General features: G+C 36.7%; 1 protein-coding gene across 1 annotated transcript; it reads right to left on the bottom strand.

Moving 5' to 3' along the window:
• Window positions 1-8621: 8621 nt before the first annotated feature.
• LOC107804812 (uncharacterized) lies at window positions 8622-12255 on the bottom strand. Its single transcript, XM_016628746.2, has 6 exons — window positions 11936-12255; window positions 11211-11446; window positions 10874-11132; window positions 9507-9686; window positions 9274-9429; window positions 8622-9179 (listed from the first exon to the last, which is right to left on the bottom strand). The coding sequence occupies exons 1-6, from the start codon at window positions 11963-11965 to the stop codon at window positions 9006-9008; spliced, it is 1035 nt and encodes a 344-aa protein (XP_016484232.2). The 5' UTR covers window positions 11966-12255; the 3' UTR covers window positions 8622-9005.
• Window positions 12256-15268: the final 3013 nt, after the last annotated feature.

Raw genomic sequence — 15268 nt, 5'->3', positions numbered from 1 at the left:
GATGTAGACATGAGGTATTTATTATAAGCATTAGCCTACTCGGTAGAATACCATTAAAATAAAGTTATATAATGATATGTGGATTTAGCCTAAGGGATTCACACCAGTTTAACGCACTTAAGCGTGAGATGAGAGGCGCAAGGCTGTTGTAGTTGCTAGCACTATATTATAGCATGGATTGAAGGGCGAAATATTATAAGAGATCTCAACAACAGAGTGAATATGAAGGAGTGAAATGGTAACTATAATGATGTCGTAAGGGCAGCAAATAATGACCCTTAGCAATATATGTTGCAACTAGTAGCGACGTGATACTTGGATACGAAAATGAACAAAGAAAGTTCCTATGAGTGTAACCAATCTACCCTATTATCCGAATAATGAGAATATCAGCATAATGTTGAAATAAAAGTCAATGTACGATGAAAGACTAAAGCGCTAAAATATAGATTTCTAATTGGGAGGGATAAATAACCTATTGTAGTGGGTGAACAAATTAATTGTCAATGAAAGTTCTATATGAGATATAAGTTTAATATTGACTTCGAGTAGCAAGTAAGAGTTTGTATTGGGTTTACTCCTAAGTGGGTGAGCATCGGAACAAAAAGGATTCACTTTAAAGATAATGGTTTGAGAAATAAGATATTTTATTTACTAGAGTCAAGATGAAGAAAAAACATTCGGTAACTTCATCACGGAATGAGTACAATTCCATAAAGTTTTTGTTGGGATTCGAAGACTCATTACAAGCAATAGTTACGATGTTCTACATTAAGGATATTAAAAGTTATATATGATAGTCAAGGATTTAATGGGCAACTCGAATGAATTCCCACAACTTTGGGGGCATGTGCGAGTTGAATTAAATTCAAGCATTGGCGGAGAATAAGAAAATACTTTAAATTGTACATGGGATTAAGTGGAATAAGAGGGTATTTTAATGTGTGCACACTTTAGCACGAGATGAAATAGAAAAGGGTAATGTAATGCGCATTTATGAATGAGAAAAGACTCTCCTATATAAAAATAAAATATGCCAGTAAAGGGCATGGGTTCAAGGAAGAGCACTAATATTAAAAGCGCGCAAGTACCATCATGATAAAAGTGACTCTCGACTGTTGAAAGCTTATGGGCTACGGTAGCATGTCTATGGTGCGTATGAAAATAAATTCAATCCCAAGTTTTCGGTAGAAAAATACCACCAGATACTCAATGGGGTCAATGAATTGTTAAGAGTTAAGAAATAAAACTAGAATGCGGATGTCCACGATTAGGTGGAAACTGGTATCATGAAATCGAATGAAGTGAGTTGAATTGCTTTTAGAGTAAACTTGTTGGTAATAACAGTTATCAAGTTATGAATCTAGCATGAGATCTAAAGGTATGAGCAAAAGTAGGGGTATTAAATTACTATATGATGGATAAATCTGAGGCAAATATCTTATTAATCTTTGGGAGGAATAAAAGGATATTACTAAATAATTTTGATGATAGAGAATATTAAAAGTCTTAAGTGGAAAAACTTTTCCTGGAAGCAGGACTCAAAGGAGCAACAAACTAATTTGAAAGTATTAGTTATAAGAAAATTTCGAGACTATGAGTAGGAATGGATAAGTTTACAGATACCAAGTGGGCAATATAAATTTGCTCTCACCAAGCTTGAGCCATAGCTTTGAGAAATTTGAGAATTTAGGCAACATGAAAATATGAAATTCTACGTTATTAAAATTTTTTTTAAGGACGTCCAATCACAAAGAGATTTTTGGTTTATTTGAAGATACTTTTCAGGTACAGCTTGACGCATGCATGATTAAAGAAAATGCATGCATGTATAATAATGATGTGGGAGCTATGTGTAGTAGCTATTATTGATATTGAGTGCTATTTATATATGTCACTAGTTAAGAGTTTTAAAGGTTTACATTTGATGCACTTATGGTATATTTACGGCCGAGTGGAGTCAAGATGGTACATTATATTGTGTATTATTAGTTGTTGAGCGATATTGTTATTGGTGCCCGTGTGGGGGCTTGTTCTGGATAGGTTAAAGTTTTTTTGGATAGTTCTAGTTATATGGGAAACTCTGCCAAAAATTTTAGTCACAAGCTCCTATGCATAATGGTTGGAGGTAATGGATGGTAACTCTATTATTAGAAGTGACTTGTAAAACATTCGAGGACGAATGTTCTTAATGGGGGAGAATGTAGCACCCCAGAAAATTTTGAAGTACTTAAGTGCTATTAAGAAAGTTGATGTGTGCTAATTATATTATTTTGTATGCAGAAGAGAACTATTAATATGATGGATATTAATTTAATATGATAATAAGTGTACGAGGTATATTATAAGTGATGTGGGGTCTAAGATAGCCCTAAGTCCAAGACAAATTGGAAATTACATGGTAGACTAAAGTTCCAAATAAGTACGCACAAGACCTAACTTTGAACAAGCATATTTACATATATATAAAGAGTTATGTGATGGGAAACCTATCAAATGATAGGTCTTTGAGTCTAGTTTCTAACTCTTTAAACCGTTTGTAATTTGGATATTCCTACAAGAAGTTATGACCAAATTACCAAAAGCTGGCGGAGGAGCCTGCGATGCGACGCGTCCGAAAGAAAGGCTGGCAGTGAAGTGCTGCCATAGCGTCCAGATCGTGTTCGAAGCCCAGAAATCTGGGCCTATAAATACCAAGTTGGTGGAGAGAGTATTTTGAGTATTGGGGGTTAGGGTTCTTGAGGTGAAGGGGCAAATTTGAGCTCAAATCAAGTCCAAATCAACCGAGGTAAGTTTTTAATGATGTTTTGAGTTGATATTACTCAATATACATGAGTTCTAACATCATTCTAACGTCCAAATTCTAGATTTCATCATCAAATCTTCAAGAACATAAAAATCACCAAAGTTGTGATTTTTCAAGATTGATCTACTAGAGGTAATTCCAATACTTCAAACTCGTTATTATGAGTAGTTAGAAATATTTGTTACAAGTTTTATTGGTTGAAAGATTGGATTTTAAAAATCTACTTCATGACATGAATAATATTTTTGAGAAAACAAGAGAGAAGATGAATGGTGAATCTTGGCGATGAAATTGGTCGAATACAATAAGCCTATGGAATTATTTGTTAGCAACAGATGGAAGTGATCAACTAAACAACTAAGTATTAAAATACAAGATGAAGTTGAATGGTCTAGCTTATAAATTTATTTGGCAATTTGAGTTGTTGGAGGTTTGTAGCCACATTCTGAACCATATATGTATATTGCTTAATATCTTATGTCATATTTTGATGTAATTAGGATATCTAATTGTAGATATCAACTTGTTGGTGAAGTTGAGCTTTTTAATCAACATTGGAATGATGGAAGAAGGTTGAAAGCTTGTGAATGTTAATAAAGCGAAAGCGAGGTAAGTTGATTAAAACTTACTCTTCTTGAGGGACTTTCTCTAAAAGCATGTTTCAAGTTAATACTTAAATTGTTTGCAAATGTGCTTTCGTGCTTGTGGGGACAAACAAGTACGAATGTCTCCATATACTAATACTATGTTGCATATGTAGTGTCATGCCGTTTTGTAAAATTTTATTTTAAATCTTGTTGGCAAGATGACACTCAAGGTAAATGTTATAAGTTTTTATCAAAACTTACGTATTGACAAGAATATACATATTTGAGTGCTAGAGATAAGTTTTCATGGAAAGTATTTCTTTTGGAGTTTGATGTTAAATTGTTAAGGCTTTACCATGAAAAAGGTTGTTTATTAAAGTTTTGTTCAAATGATTTGGAGTTTCTATAAATGCTATGATTTGATAAAAAAATAGATCCTTTGAAGCTACTATGCTATGAATCTATTTTGAAGTATCAAATGTTTTGGGAGTTACTTGTGTTCACCGAGATTGACTTCGGATATATTGTGTTCGTCGTCATGAAACTACATGTGTCGGTATAGGCGTAGATTGCCACTTTGTGGTATAGACTACGACAGAGTGCTCACCCTCGAGAGAGTACTATTTTGTGCTATTATTAGCATGGCTGAGTCAATTCGTATGGCACTACGACGAGACGACCTGAGCAAGTAGGTTTTATGATACTCTCCGCTAGGTACATAACCTAGTTGACCTTCTTATGTCGATGATGGTATGGTACTCCCAGTGAAAGGTAAGGATGATTTTCTTATGTTTAGGCCTAAGGAGCTGAAAGAAATTTCGATGACTTAAAGTATATGAAATGATTTTGTACGATTTATCCAAAATCTTGGATTGATGTAAATGATTTAAAAGTTTATATTGTAAGTTATATTCACTTGGTTGTTATTTAAAATAACAAGGGTCATGAATTGATAAAATTTCTTATCGTTTTATATCAAATATTGGTATCATTTTATAAAGTTTGTCCCAAGAACTTAAGTAGAGAGAGTCTATGACACTTATCGAGTACTGATGTGGTGTACTCAGCCCTTTGGGTCCCCCCTCCAGGGCCCTACTTACTTTACATGTTTCAGGATGATATATGATGCATGGCATGCGGTCAGGTCAGGATGACTCTCTTTCCGAGGTATTATGAAGCACCACTTTCATTTCGTGGTAGCTATCATGTTCTTTCTTATTTTATTTTGTTGGAATTACTCCAACTGTTGGTTCTATTCTTTGGTATAGAGGCTCCATGGATAGTTTTGAAAGGTTGTAGTAATGGGATTGTACATGACATTCATGAAAATATAATTATTTTACTTAGTCTCATTGTTATTATCATGAAAGGTGTTATGTGTGATTTTGAATTGGAAAATATTTTATCATTTAACTTGAAAAATGTACATGATTTTCAAGGAGCTTCCGCAGATAAATTAGTTTTCATGCATATGATTTGGGTGCATCATATGGGTTGGTTCACTTGGGTCGGGTAGTGTGCCCAGTGCCGGTCACGTAAATTTGGGTCGTGACAGGGCTTATGTCCTTATTTCTCGTAAAAGGACTACCATTCGCGAACTCCCGCCATATGAGGAATAATGACATTCACCCATTCGCGGATATCGTCAACAGGCGCAGAAGGTAGTCTCGCGGCTGCAAAAGTAAAAACAGTTCAATACCGCCCAAGAAAAGTTGTTGACTATCATTCCGACCAAAGATACAACAACTTACGTGCGAAGTTCCATCTCTCAAGGAATCCTGCAGGATTCGCCACAAGGTGCTCGGTCCTCACATAAAATTAATTTTCATAAAAGTGACGATTGACCCTGTCGTCCATCTTCACCACCAGACTCTTCGTCCCTCGATGGCGCATGTGGATCATCGTGCCTCGGATGAGTTGAGGGGCAAAGATATTGAGCATGTGTCTCAGGGTAATCTTCCAACCAGCAAGCTCTATGGACTTGAGCAGCATAAGGAACAATTTATACAAATACGACAAAAGTTGAGCCGGACACACCTTGTAGAAACGGCAGAAATTTACCACCAAGAGGGGGAGAGGAAGCGTATACCCGACGATAAAGGGATAGGTATAGAACGCAGAATATCCCGAGGGATCGAAATGTATAATATCGTCTCCTTCCGCCGGCAGCATTTCGACGTGATGAGGGATCCCCATTTGGCCTTCAGCTCTGCAATCCCCACCTCAGTCATAACAGAGGAAGCAGGTTCTGGCTCTTTTCCGGCATGACTGTGGAAATCGTTCCATGACTTTCCAAGGCGAGGCAGTATTTCGGCCGCCGTTGGAACCTCCTCATCCTCTATCACTTCCACTCCTCTGGGAGCAGGAACATCACTTTTCGGCGCCAGAGTTGCGACAGGATTGTCAGCGCGGGAAGAATTACCAGCCATTTATATCGATTTAATAGAACAAAGGGATTAAGAAAAAAGAAGAGATTGGAACGAAAATTTCTGGCAAACCGGAGAGAATCGAAAATTTGAAGCATCGGAAAAGAGAAATATCTACAAAACTCTTTCAACAAAGGCAAGAAAGTGTGCCAATCGAATGATGTTTTTCTTCTATTTATAGGGACATAAATTCCCCAAGCGGGAAACCCAAGAGTCGCCAATCGAAACTGATAGGGTATGAAACGGTTCAATCCCCAAGAAATGTGTGTCATAATGGCAGTAGCCACGAACGACCTTTCAAATCGAACAACGCTCCGATTCTGAACGGCCGCAACGGTCAAAAGGCATCGTTAGCGCGCTGAGCCATTGTCTCGATTTAAAAACTACGCCCAAGGCACGAACAATCAGATTTCTCCTAAGTGTTCAAAATCATAATCCATCTGTCGGGCCCACCAATAAACGACCCCGACAGACGGAGGGACTAACCGTATAGGTCAAAATCTGACCACAGTAGTCGACCCAGCCCGGATCCCGCCTAAGTGGAGGGATATCGGTAGGCATCACGACCTACTTCAGTCCATGCGCCTACAGTGTACGTTAAGTTAAAAACAATACTCAAGTAACAACGAAAAAGGCCGTAGCGTGAAGGCACATCGGCCAAAGAATATAGCAAGGATCCCAGAATTATATATAGATGGGGAATTCTCGAAGAGAAGGGGGCTTTTTTTTTCTCCCGCTGCTTTCTCCTGTAATTTCTTTCCGGAAAAGGATGCGAAATTGATCATCCTCTCTGTCTCATGAAAGAAGAAATGACAAACATCAATAAAAATTGATCGCTCTTGTTTTATTTTACTCCTTATTTTCCGATTCATTTTCAGATATGAAGTTTATTACGCTTGGCTAAGATTTACCTCATCATTATCATTAATTGTTTTAATCAAAAAAGTTTTGATATCTTTTAGTCAAACAATAACTAACCCAATTGAATTGAGCTTGAAACTTCGGACAAACACCTCTTCAAAAGACTATTTGAGTGCTAAGGGGTAAAATGATGGGGGTAATTCAAGTTTAACCCATGCTATTATCATCATGAGTATAGTTAGCAACACTGCATTTGTAATAATATATGCACTGTTTCTAGCCCTAACTATATATATTCTTGAAAAAATAAAAGACTAATATGTGCAAAGTAAATTACAATCACTTAAAATTCACGTACTCAAAATTCTGAATTCGTCTAAACTTTTAATGTGAGATGATTTTTCTTTTTAGATTTAACCTAATTGGTAAGTGGAGTAAAGCCACATTACAAACTAGACCAATGATGATTTTGGGCCAACCAAAGAGTAGTCAGCTTCATCTAGAAGTACAGAAGAGTGACCACTTGTCCATACCAAGTACATAAAACGAAATCCTAATGTAGAAGCCCATATGCTTGCCGGATTGACTTTTTATTTTGGTTCAAATGCTCTTTGGCATAATTGTAAGTAAAAATTGCACATGACGTCCTATTTATTCGCCCTCATTTAATTTATACTTATTTTTTAAAATTTTTTTAACTTGCACTCACTTTTTAAATAACTTCAGCCCCCTTTCTACTCCTCCTTCATTTTCTTCTTCTTCTTCATCTTCATCATCATCATCATCTTCTTCTTCTTCTTCTTTCTCCTGCTGCTGTTGGTGCTGTTATGGAACTTCAGTTATTAAAATTTTGTGTAGACATATCTGGTTCAATGATAAGACGAAAATTTTCTTACACTATTGTATTCCAGTCAAGAAATACGATTGGATCTTCAAGTGGTCATTGTTTGGCACCATGTCCCTTTTCACCCTTAACTTCAGGCTGAAGTGAAAGCAATTCACCACAAATTTAGCATCTTGCCCATGACAAGGAAACGCCAAGTTACTTGTATAGTTATATGCAATAAGAAATAAAATGTCCATTGCTTATATAGTGTTGAAGTTTTTACAAATGAACTAAATAACTTCAGCTCTAGAGATGAAGTTCGCCAATTACAAAACAAAAACTTCAGCTCTAGAGTTAAAGTTCGTCAGTTACAGAAACAAAACCTTCAGCTCTAGAGCTGAAGTTCGCCAGTTACAAAACAAAAACTTCGCCAGTTACAAAAACAAAAACTTCAGCAATGCAAATAGAGAACAAAACTTCAGCTACTATGCTTAAGTTCAACAATTACAAACAAAAACTTCAGCATACTTGGTTCAGCACACTTGCTACTTCAGGCCCGTCTACTAGAATGCTGAAGTTTTGCGTGATTGTCTTTGCTACTTCAGCCCCGTATGCTAAAGTTATGCGAAAAAGCGGGTACGCTTGCAATTTTTTTTGCAAAGCGGACACAAGTTAAAACGGCATCATAAAAAGCGGGTATAGATGCAAATCTCCCAAACTGTAACCGCACATTATTTAATTAACAAACTATCAGCTTTCTTGTTTACAAACAGATTTTAAAAAAAAAAACTTAAATCGTTTAGACTTCTCTTCTTCTATTTTACGCCATACTAGGTTGGTGGATACAAACAAATTTGATGATTAAGCTGGTAAGATCAAAACTCTAGGTACTAGCATCAAATGAAGGCAATGAATGCTAAACATTTGGTTGTTTTGATCTATTGCTTTTTTCCAGGTACATTTTCACCAACTTTACTCATTCTTTACATGGTGGCCAATTAAGCCTCACGGTTCTCTAATTCGGTTATGAGCACTATGGACTATGTCACATGTGTGATTTACCTACAGTGGAAAATGCAATGCCACATTGAATTAATATCATAATTCCAAAATGATGGGAGAAGAAAAGGTTCGAGATCAAAATTGCTAATTTCATTCATTCAGCTTAGAAAACCTCCTTCCTCTTGAGCCGAGGGTCTTTCGAAAACAACCTATCTATCTCCCCAGGTAGGGGTAAGGTTTGTGTACACATTACCTTCTCCAGACCCCACTTGTGGGATTCCACTAGGTTGTTGTTGTTGTTGGCTTAGAAAACCTATTTAACATGAAGAGTCAAATACATACCCAAAATTGATTACCTGAAACAAGGGGAACTCGAAGACAGCCTGCTGCAACCAAAATCTTAACCAGAAGTTCCCCTTTTAGCTTCTGTTTTACACATAAATAATGAAAGAATAAAGTTAAACAACGCAAGCTACATATACACAAGGACTGCACATTTATATTTTGTAATCTGCGTGTAGGAAGCTTTCATAAGATGTTCCCTTGAGCGTCTTTTCAACATCGCTCCAATTTTCAACTTGGGAAGACAATGGCCCCTTGTGTATCTTCACTTGACGACTATGGAGGTCCATTCTTGGAACCTTCAGGAAATCTTGCACATCATTCAGTATCTGTGACAAAACGATAGGAAGTAGGCGTATAAAACGAACTTCCTCACAAGAGAACCAAAACATCAGGGATATAGTAGAATATGCAATATCTTACAGTCCGATTTTTTATTATGTCCTCATAGAACAAGATTATATGCCGAGTGCTCTTAAAGTATTCCAAAGCGTTAGCAGCCATATCCTGTACTTGGTTTAGGTTAGCGATCAACGTGGTTGTGTTTATCGTAGGCTTGTAACTTGCGAGTATCTCAGCCTGCAAAACATGATTGCTTAGGACAGTATGAAGACATAAGCACGTGTCTCTACATCATAGGGATTTATCAGACTGACCTCCACAGGAGAATGCACATGAGACTTATGGGTTCCGTTTAACATCTTAGCATTCTGATCATAGGAATTTGCTAGTATCGAAACCATTCTGCGCAAAAGATTTCTTCTGAAGAGAAAAATTGCAGAAACTCCTCTCCTTTTGAAGTACTCAACAATTTCCTCATGATGCTGCAATAGACCCTGTAATAACATAGAAATGCCCATGCAGTCCATCATGATCCATAACCATGACATGAGGAACCAAGCCACCAAAGCATAAGGTAATTTCAGAGTTTACATGATCTAGTTCTTCACAAGGTAATGTATCGTGTAGACCAATTTTTACATGATTTAGTTATTCATAAGGTGATGTATCATGGAGACCAATTTTCACAATTTTTTTCTACCTAGTTTCCATTGTACATGGGTGGATCAATGATGACATCGGATATGGCTTTCCGCAAAATACTACTCCTATATGTATCCATGAGATCGAGTATGAAATTATGTTTATCACTTAAATTGAGTATCTGTTTCCCTCCCTTTCTTGCTAGGATTGGAAATCTGTATCTTACATATCCATAGGATTGTATCTGGGAACTTCGTATTTTTCTACTAAAATACACATCATATACTTTTCTTTCCTGAAATCACAATGCTTGTAGTACTTCAGGATTGGTAATTTAGCATGGTACAAAATATCAACATCAAATATTCCATATGATTCCGCATGATCTGGTTTCGTTCGAGCAAAGGATTCCGAGTCCCTATCTTACTCATTATTCCGGTACTACTGTTCCATCTACTATATACCATATTAAAGCAGCAGACAAGTGATAAGAAACCATCATAACTTAACTAATTATGCAAGTTCAGAATTGAGACATGATAACTACATATTCAAACACATACATACAGTTTAGTGAATGAGAGAATGAGTATAAGTAAAAGACATCGACCCAAAATTCTGAAAACAAAGCTAGCATGTTTCACATATGAACCAACATACGAAGAAGAAAAGAAACGTTTCAAGACGAGCTAACACAGCTAGGTACTGAATACTCCATTGTGAAATTCCACCAACAATCTTCCCCTCTTTTAATTCCTTAATCAAAATTATGTGTTTATACAACCGAAATGACAGCTTAATGAAAAGAGCAAATTCAGATGATAGACAAACATGCCAACTTCACGTTTGAGAACTCAAGAAGCAACCTCATATATCAACTATATAAATCACTGACGACTAGCACACAATGTTGATAAAATGAATCGAGTTTACAGAAGGTTTTCTATGAATCACAGCTATGTTCTCTACGTAGTTATGTTCTCGTGATCACATATTTAGGAACAGACATGACAAATAGAATATTAAAAACGTCACCCACCTGATTAAGCATCCACTTCAGACCAACTGCAGCTGTGCATTCATTCTTGGAAGCGCTGGTCAAAAAGTCTAGGTTATAGAGTTTGTCCAATGTTTCCAAAATCGTTGATGCATTACTTTTCCGGGCTTTAACAGAAAAAATCTCCCCATTAGAGCTTATATTCATATGGCTGTTCAATAATGTTTCAAACCATCCACTACCAGACCTCTGAGTGGACAAAATTGCGAAAAACCTTACAGGATTGCAAGCACACTCAGCCCTGATAAAGCAGGATTTAGTCAGTAATTTTATCCACAATGAGATACTAAAACATACAAACAGATTGTCAATGTCTCACCGACTAAAAGTTTTTGGCTTGGGGAAGTGCAGATAATGTTTTTCTGACGGTTCAATATTTGCCGCCTCACATGGCCTTTCAACCACATGAACACTGGTGACCGGTCCACTGGAACGCGAACCAATTTGTTTCAGACAAATTGAACATATATAAATTCCACATATCATTGCAAAAAATAAGACCACCATTCTCAGCAGCAATGGAGATTTCTTTGGTGGCTTTATGATGAAAGTATCCTGGAATTGAATCAGAAGTTAAAATGCTTGTGATTTTATATTTCGTGTTGGTACATCCAATTTTCCTAAAGGGTTTCAACAAAATAAGTTCGCCTCCAAATTTATTAGAGCAAAACAAAAGACAAGGGAATCTAGGTAGGTTTTCATCAAATTGGAATGCAAGATACAAGCTAATCAAAATTTACTGTCACACTCAACAAAAGAGGAAAGATACAAGAAATAGAAACTAATAATATGACATAAGAAGTGAAAAGCTCAAATTTGAGGAAACACTAGCGATTGAGAAAAACCCAGATCAACACAGCTCGAGTTGTCATAACATTACATACAGTTGAACTTGTGTATAAAAGGCAAAGGAAGAAACTTTCAGGGAAAAAAAGATTTTAAAAATAACATTACCCACTGTTCTGTATATCATTCCAGATAAAATATAAAAACAAAATGATATATAGAAGAAGCAAGAATGTTAAACAAATAAAAACACATTACCTTGGTGAAGAAACAGAAATTGTCCGCCATAGTTTAATGCTCAAAAAGGAAGATAAAGAAAAGGCATTTGGGGAGATACCCAGATTCAAAAAAAGATCCCCTTTTTCTTTCTAGCTTTATTCATCTTATTTCTGCACTCCTTCTTCTCAATACATGCAGACACTTGCTCTTTGTATACAGTATATATATATATATATATATATATATATATATATATATATATATATATATATATATATATGTAGAAAAAGAGAGCTGGGGTAAGCTTTTTCTCGTGAACAACACTATAATGAGAGTGTTCTTTAGTGAGCCTTTTGCTCAATTTTCACGCTCCTCCTTTTTGCTTTCTTATTTCTTTTTTTTAGTTTTTTTGAGCTTTCCTTCTGATTTACACCTGACTTCCTCTTTGCAAATTATGTGGAATCCCAAGTCTGGTACGATCCGAATCCGAATGAAGGAAAAACAGAAAATGATTTATAACGGCGTCGTTTTATCTGACTTTGATTTCGTCAAGGAAATTTAATCATTACTCGCAATTTTACCGTTTAGTTTATCTAACGCAGCTCATGTGTCCACATGAAAAAGGATTAACATACTCCGTATTTTGTTTAGTCCTAATTTCTACTTACTTTTAAACTATCTGACAATTCTAGTATAAAATATTTGGAATTTCAATTTATTTAAGTAATTAAATTAGTATTTTAATATAAACATTGAATGGGAATAAAATTTTACCTTAAAAAGGCGAGTGTTGATGTTTGAATACAAAAGGAAATATAACCTATTTTGTGGGACATTTTCATCGATATCATTATATTATAAATCTTGATGGTGTGGACATGTTTTGATTGAAATTTGAAAAGAAAAATCAAGCAAAGATTGAATTCAAACAGAAAGAAAAAAAATTGTGGCTCTTAAATTTTTCATTAACTTATGTCTTTGTCATGAGATAGAAATATGCTTAATATTCACAAACAAGCAACTAACATCGGTGAACACAATAAGATCTGGACAAGAATAACAACATCAACGTTTCCCTCCAAGAACTCTCCACCCTGCTCTTAAGGTGACTCGAACTCACAACCTCTTAGTTGAAAGTGAAGGTTGCTTACTATCAGAGCAACCCTCTTGTGTGAAAGGAGAATTTGTAATGTAATTTATTTACCCAAATTTTTTTTTTTAGTATAAGTTCTCGACCAGACTCTTTATGATAAAGCAATGGGAGTACTGACATTGGAATTTCTATTGAGTATTTCTGTGTATTGGGACGCACATTCCGCTGATGCTCTCGGCCTCTAGTCCACTGCTTGACCCATGCTTTAGTGTGGTGTATTCAAAAACAGCATTGGTAATAAAAATATTTTAATTGCAAATTGAGAAAAAAGTACTGCAACATAAAAAAACTGCATGTTGGAACAGAAGGCCCCAACACCAGTTAGCAACTAATTAACTGGCAAGTTAGACCGCATTGCTAGTTCCTCTGTTATTTGCGAATAAAGTTTTTTGGGCATAATTCTTAGGAACCATTTTTTCTAGGCTTGTTTTGGATTGTAATAGTAACAGCATTAATACTTTAACTCAATTTCCGAATTTAATAGGGGATCTTTGTTTTACCAAAAAAGTATTAAACCTTTCTTTAAAACGAATTAACAAGAAAATAGAGGATAAATCTTAGCCAAAGATAATTAACTCTAGATCAAAGAATATTGAGCAAGAAAATATGATATAATTAAGCTCATAAACTCTTTAATATTATAAACGGTATCAAATATAAATGACGGGCTTATATTCTTGACGTTACTGTTCCGTAATGTAAGAATAAAGAAGAAAGAGAAGGAATGTCATTAACAACTAAGGAATCTATCTTTATTGATTCCATAATGATGATTACAAAAATCAGCAGCCAAGTTCTAAACCTTCTCTTGTTTTTCCTGAGAAACATTCTCCCGTTCTTCTGTGTTTTTTGAAGAAGAAAAGAAAAGCTCCCCTTATTCTCTTACCTATTATATATATAGCAAGTATTCCCCTTTACCCCAGCGGTCCTTAGCCAGGATACTCTAATATGCCAATTGTACTTTAGGTCGTCCCCCCTAAATGCCATGACATGTACTTCACCATACAGGCTTTCTGATAGTTCAACCTCGGTCGTGGCCGAGATACTCGTCGTTATGGTGCCTTATGGATACAACCACGACTTAATCGTCTCCTCGCCATTCCTTTTTGCGCCGATTCTCATGTAGTCAGATATCGACCTATACAGTTAGTCCCTCCGCGTATTGAGGTCGTCTTTGGGCGAGTTCGATGGGCAGACTTCGTCGATAAGAAAACTTGTGAGAAGTCTGAGCACTCTGGGCGATGGGTGAATACCTCATGGCGAGGTAGCGATGTGACATTTCGGGAGTTGCATCAGACCACCACTTCAGTTCAGAATGTCATTAAAACTCATCATGTGTCATTATGGCATACGTTTTCTATGTATCGCATCGTTTTCCGTGCCCTTTCCGTTTTCAAAATGGTGGCGTTTGGTTTTCCCGCTCAGGGTACTTATACCCCTATAAATGGGGAAAAATCTTACATTTGAATGTTGTGATTCCCAATCACTCAAGAGAGATTTTCGCAGCTTTTCTTCTTCTCCTTCAGTTTCTCACATTTCCCTCTTTGTTAATAATTCTTGTGGCCTTTACCTTTTTTCCCTTATTATTCCCGATTCTCGCAATCAAAGAAGAGATGGCTAGTGCATCCTCTAACCCTGATAGAGCCGTTGGTGCTCCAGTGCCAAAAAATGATATACCCCTACTCCAAGAGGGAGTAGATCTGGTGGAGGACGAGAGTTTTCCGAGGGTAGATGAGGTGATTCCCCGCCTAGGGAAGGCGAGGACTGACTTCAATAGATCTTCTAGGGATAAGCCGGAACCTGTTCTCTCTAGATGGATGTTGCGGTGCTCACGGCATTCAAAGCCAAATAGGGAATCCCTGACCACATTGAACTAGTTCCGACGGGTCGTGATATAATGCATATACACCGCCCGGGCTACTGCACATTTTACGCATATCTATTTGTCATCGGATACATGTTTCCCCTTCCCTCCTTGGCGGTGGACTTATGCCGCTTCTACGAGGTGTGTCCGGCTCAACTCTCTTCGTACGTATATAAGCTCTTCCTTATGCTTGTCAGGTACGCAGAACTGGATGATCGGGGAATTTCTCTACAACACATGCTTCACCTCTTTGCCCCCTTTTTCATAGGGGCACGAGATTCACATGCATCACCGAGGAACCAAGGGTTTGGTGGTGAAGATGGATGACAAGGCCAATCGCTTCTTTTGGGAGAAC

The sequence above is a fragment of the Nicotiana tabacum genome, chromosome 7 (genome assembly GCF_000715075.1).
Source record: "Nicotiana tabacum cultivar K326 chromosome 7, ASM71507v2, whole genome shotgun sequence".
In the NCBI taxonomy this organism is placed as follows: Eukaryota; Viridiplantae; Streptophyta; class Magnoliopsida; order Solanales; family Solanaceae; genus Nicotiana; species Nicotiana tabacum.
This window is presented reverse-complemented; position numbering and strand designations above follow the sequence as displayed.

Bases quoted from the DNA above. Each gene is read 5' to 3' on its own strand.
- LOC107804812 (XM_016628746.2), bottom strand. From the start codon at position 11,965: ATGGCGGACAATTTCTGTTTCTTCACCAAG. The intron at 11,133-11,210 runs GTGAGACATTGA...CTGCTTTATCAG, and splicing joins AAGCCAAAAACTTTTAGTCG to GGCTGAGTGTGCTTGCAATC. The intron at 9,687-10,873 runs GTGGGTGACGTT...ATGTTATTACAG, and splicing joins TGAAGTGGATGCTTAATCAG to GGTCTATTGCAGCATCATGA.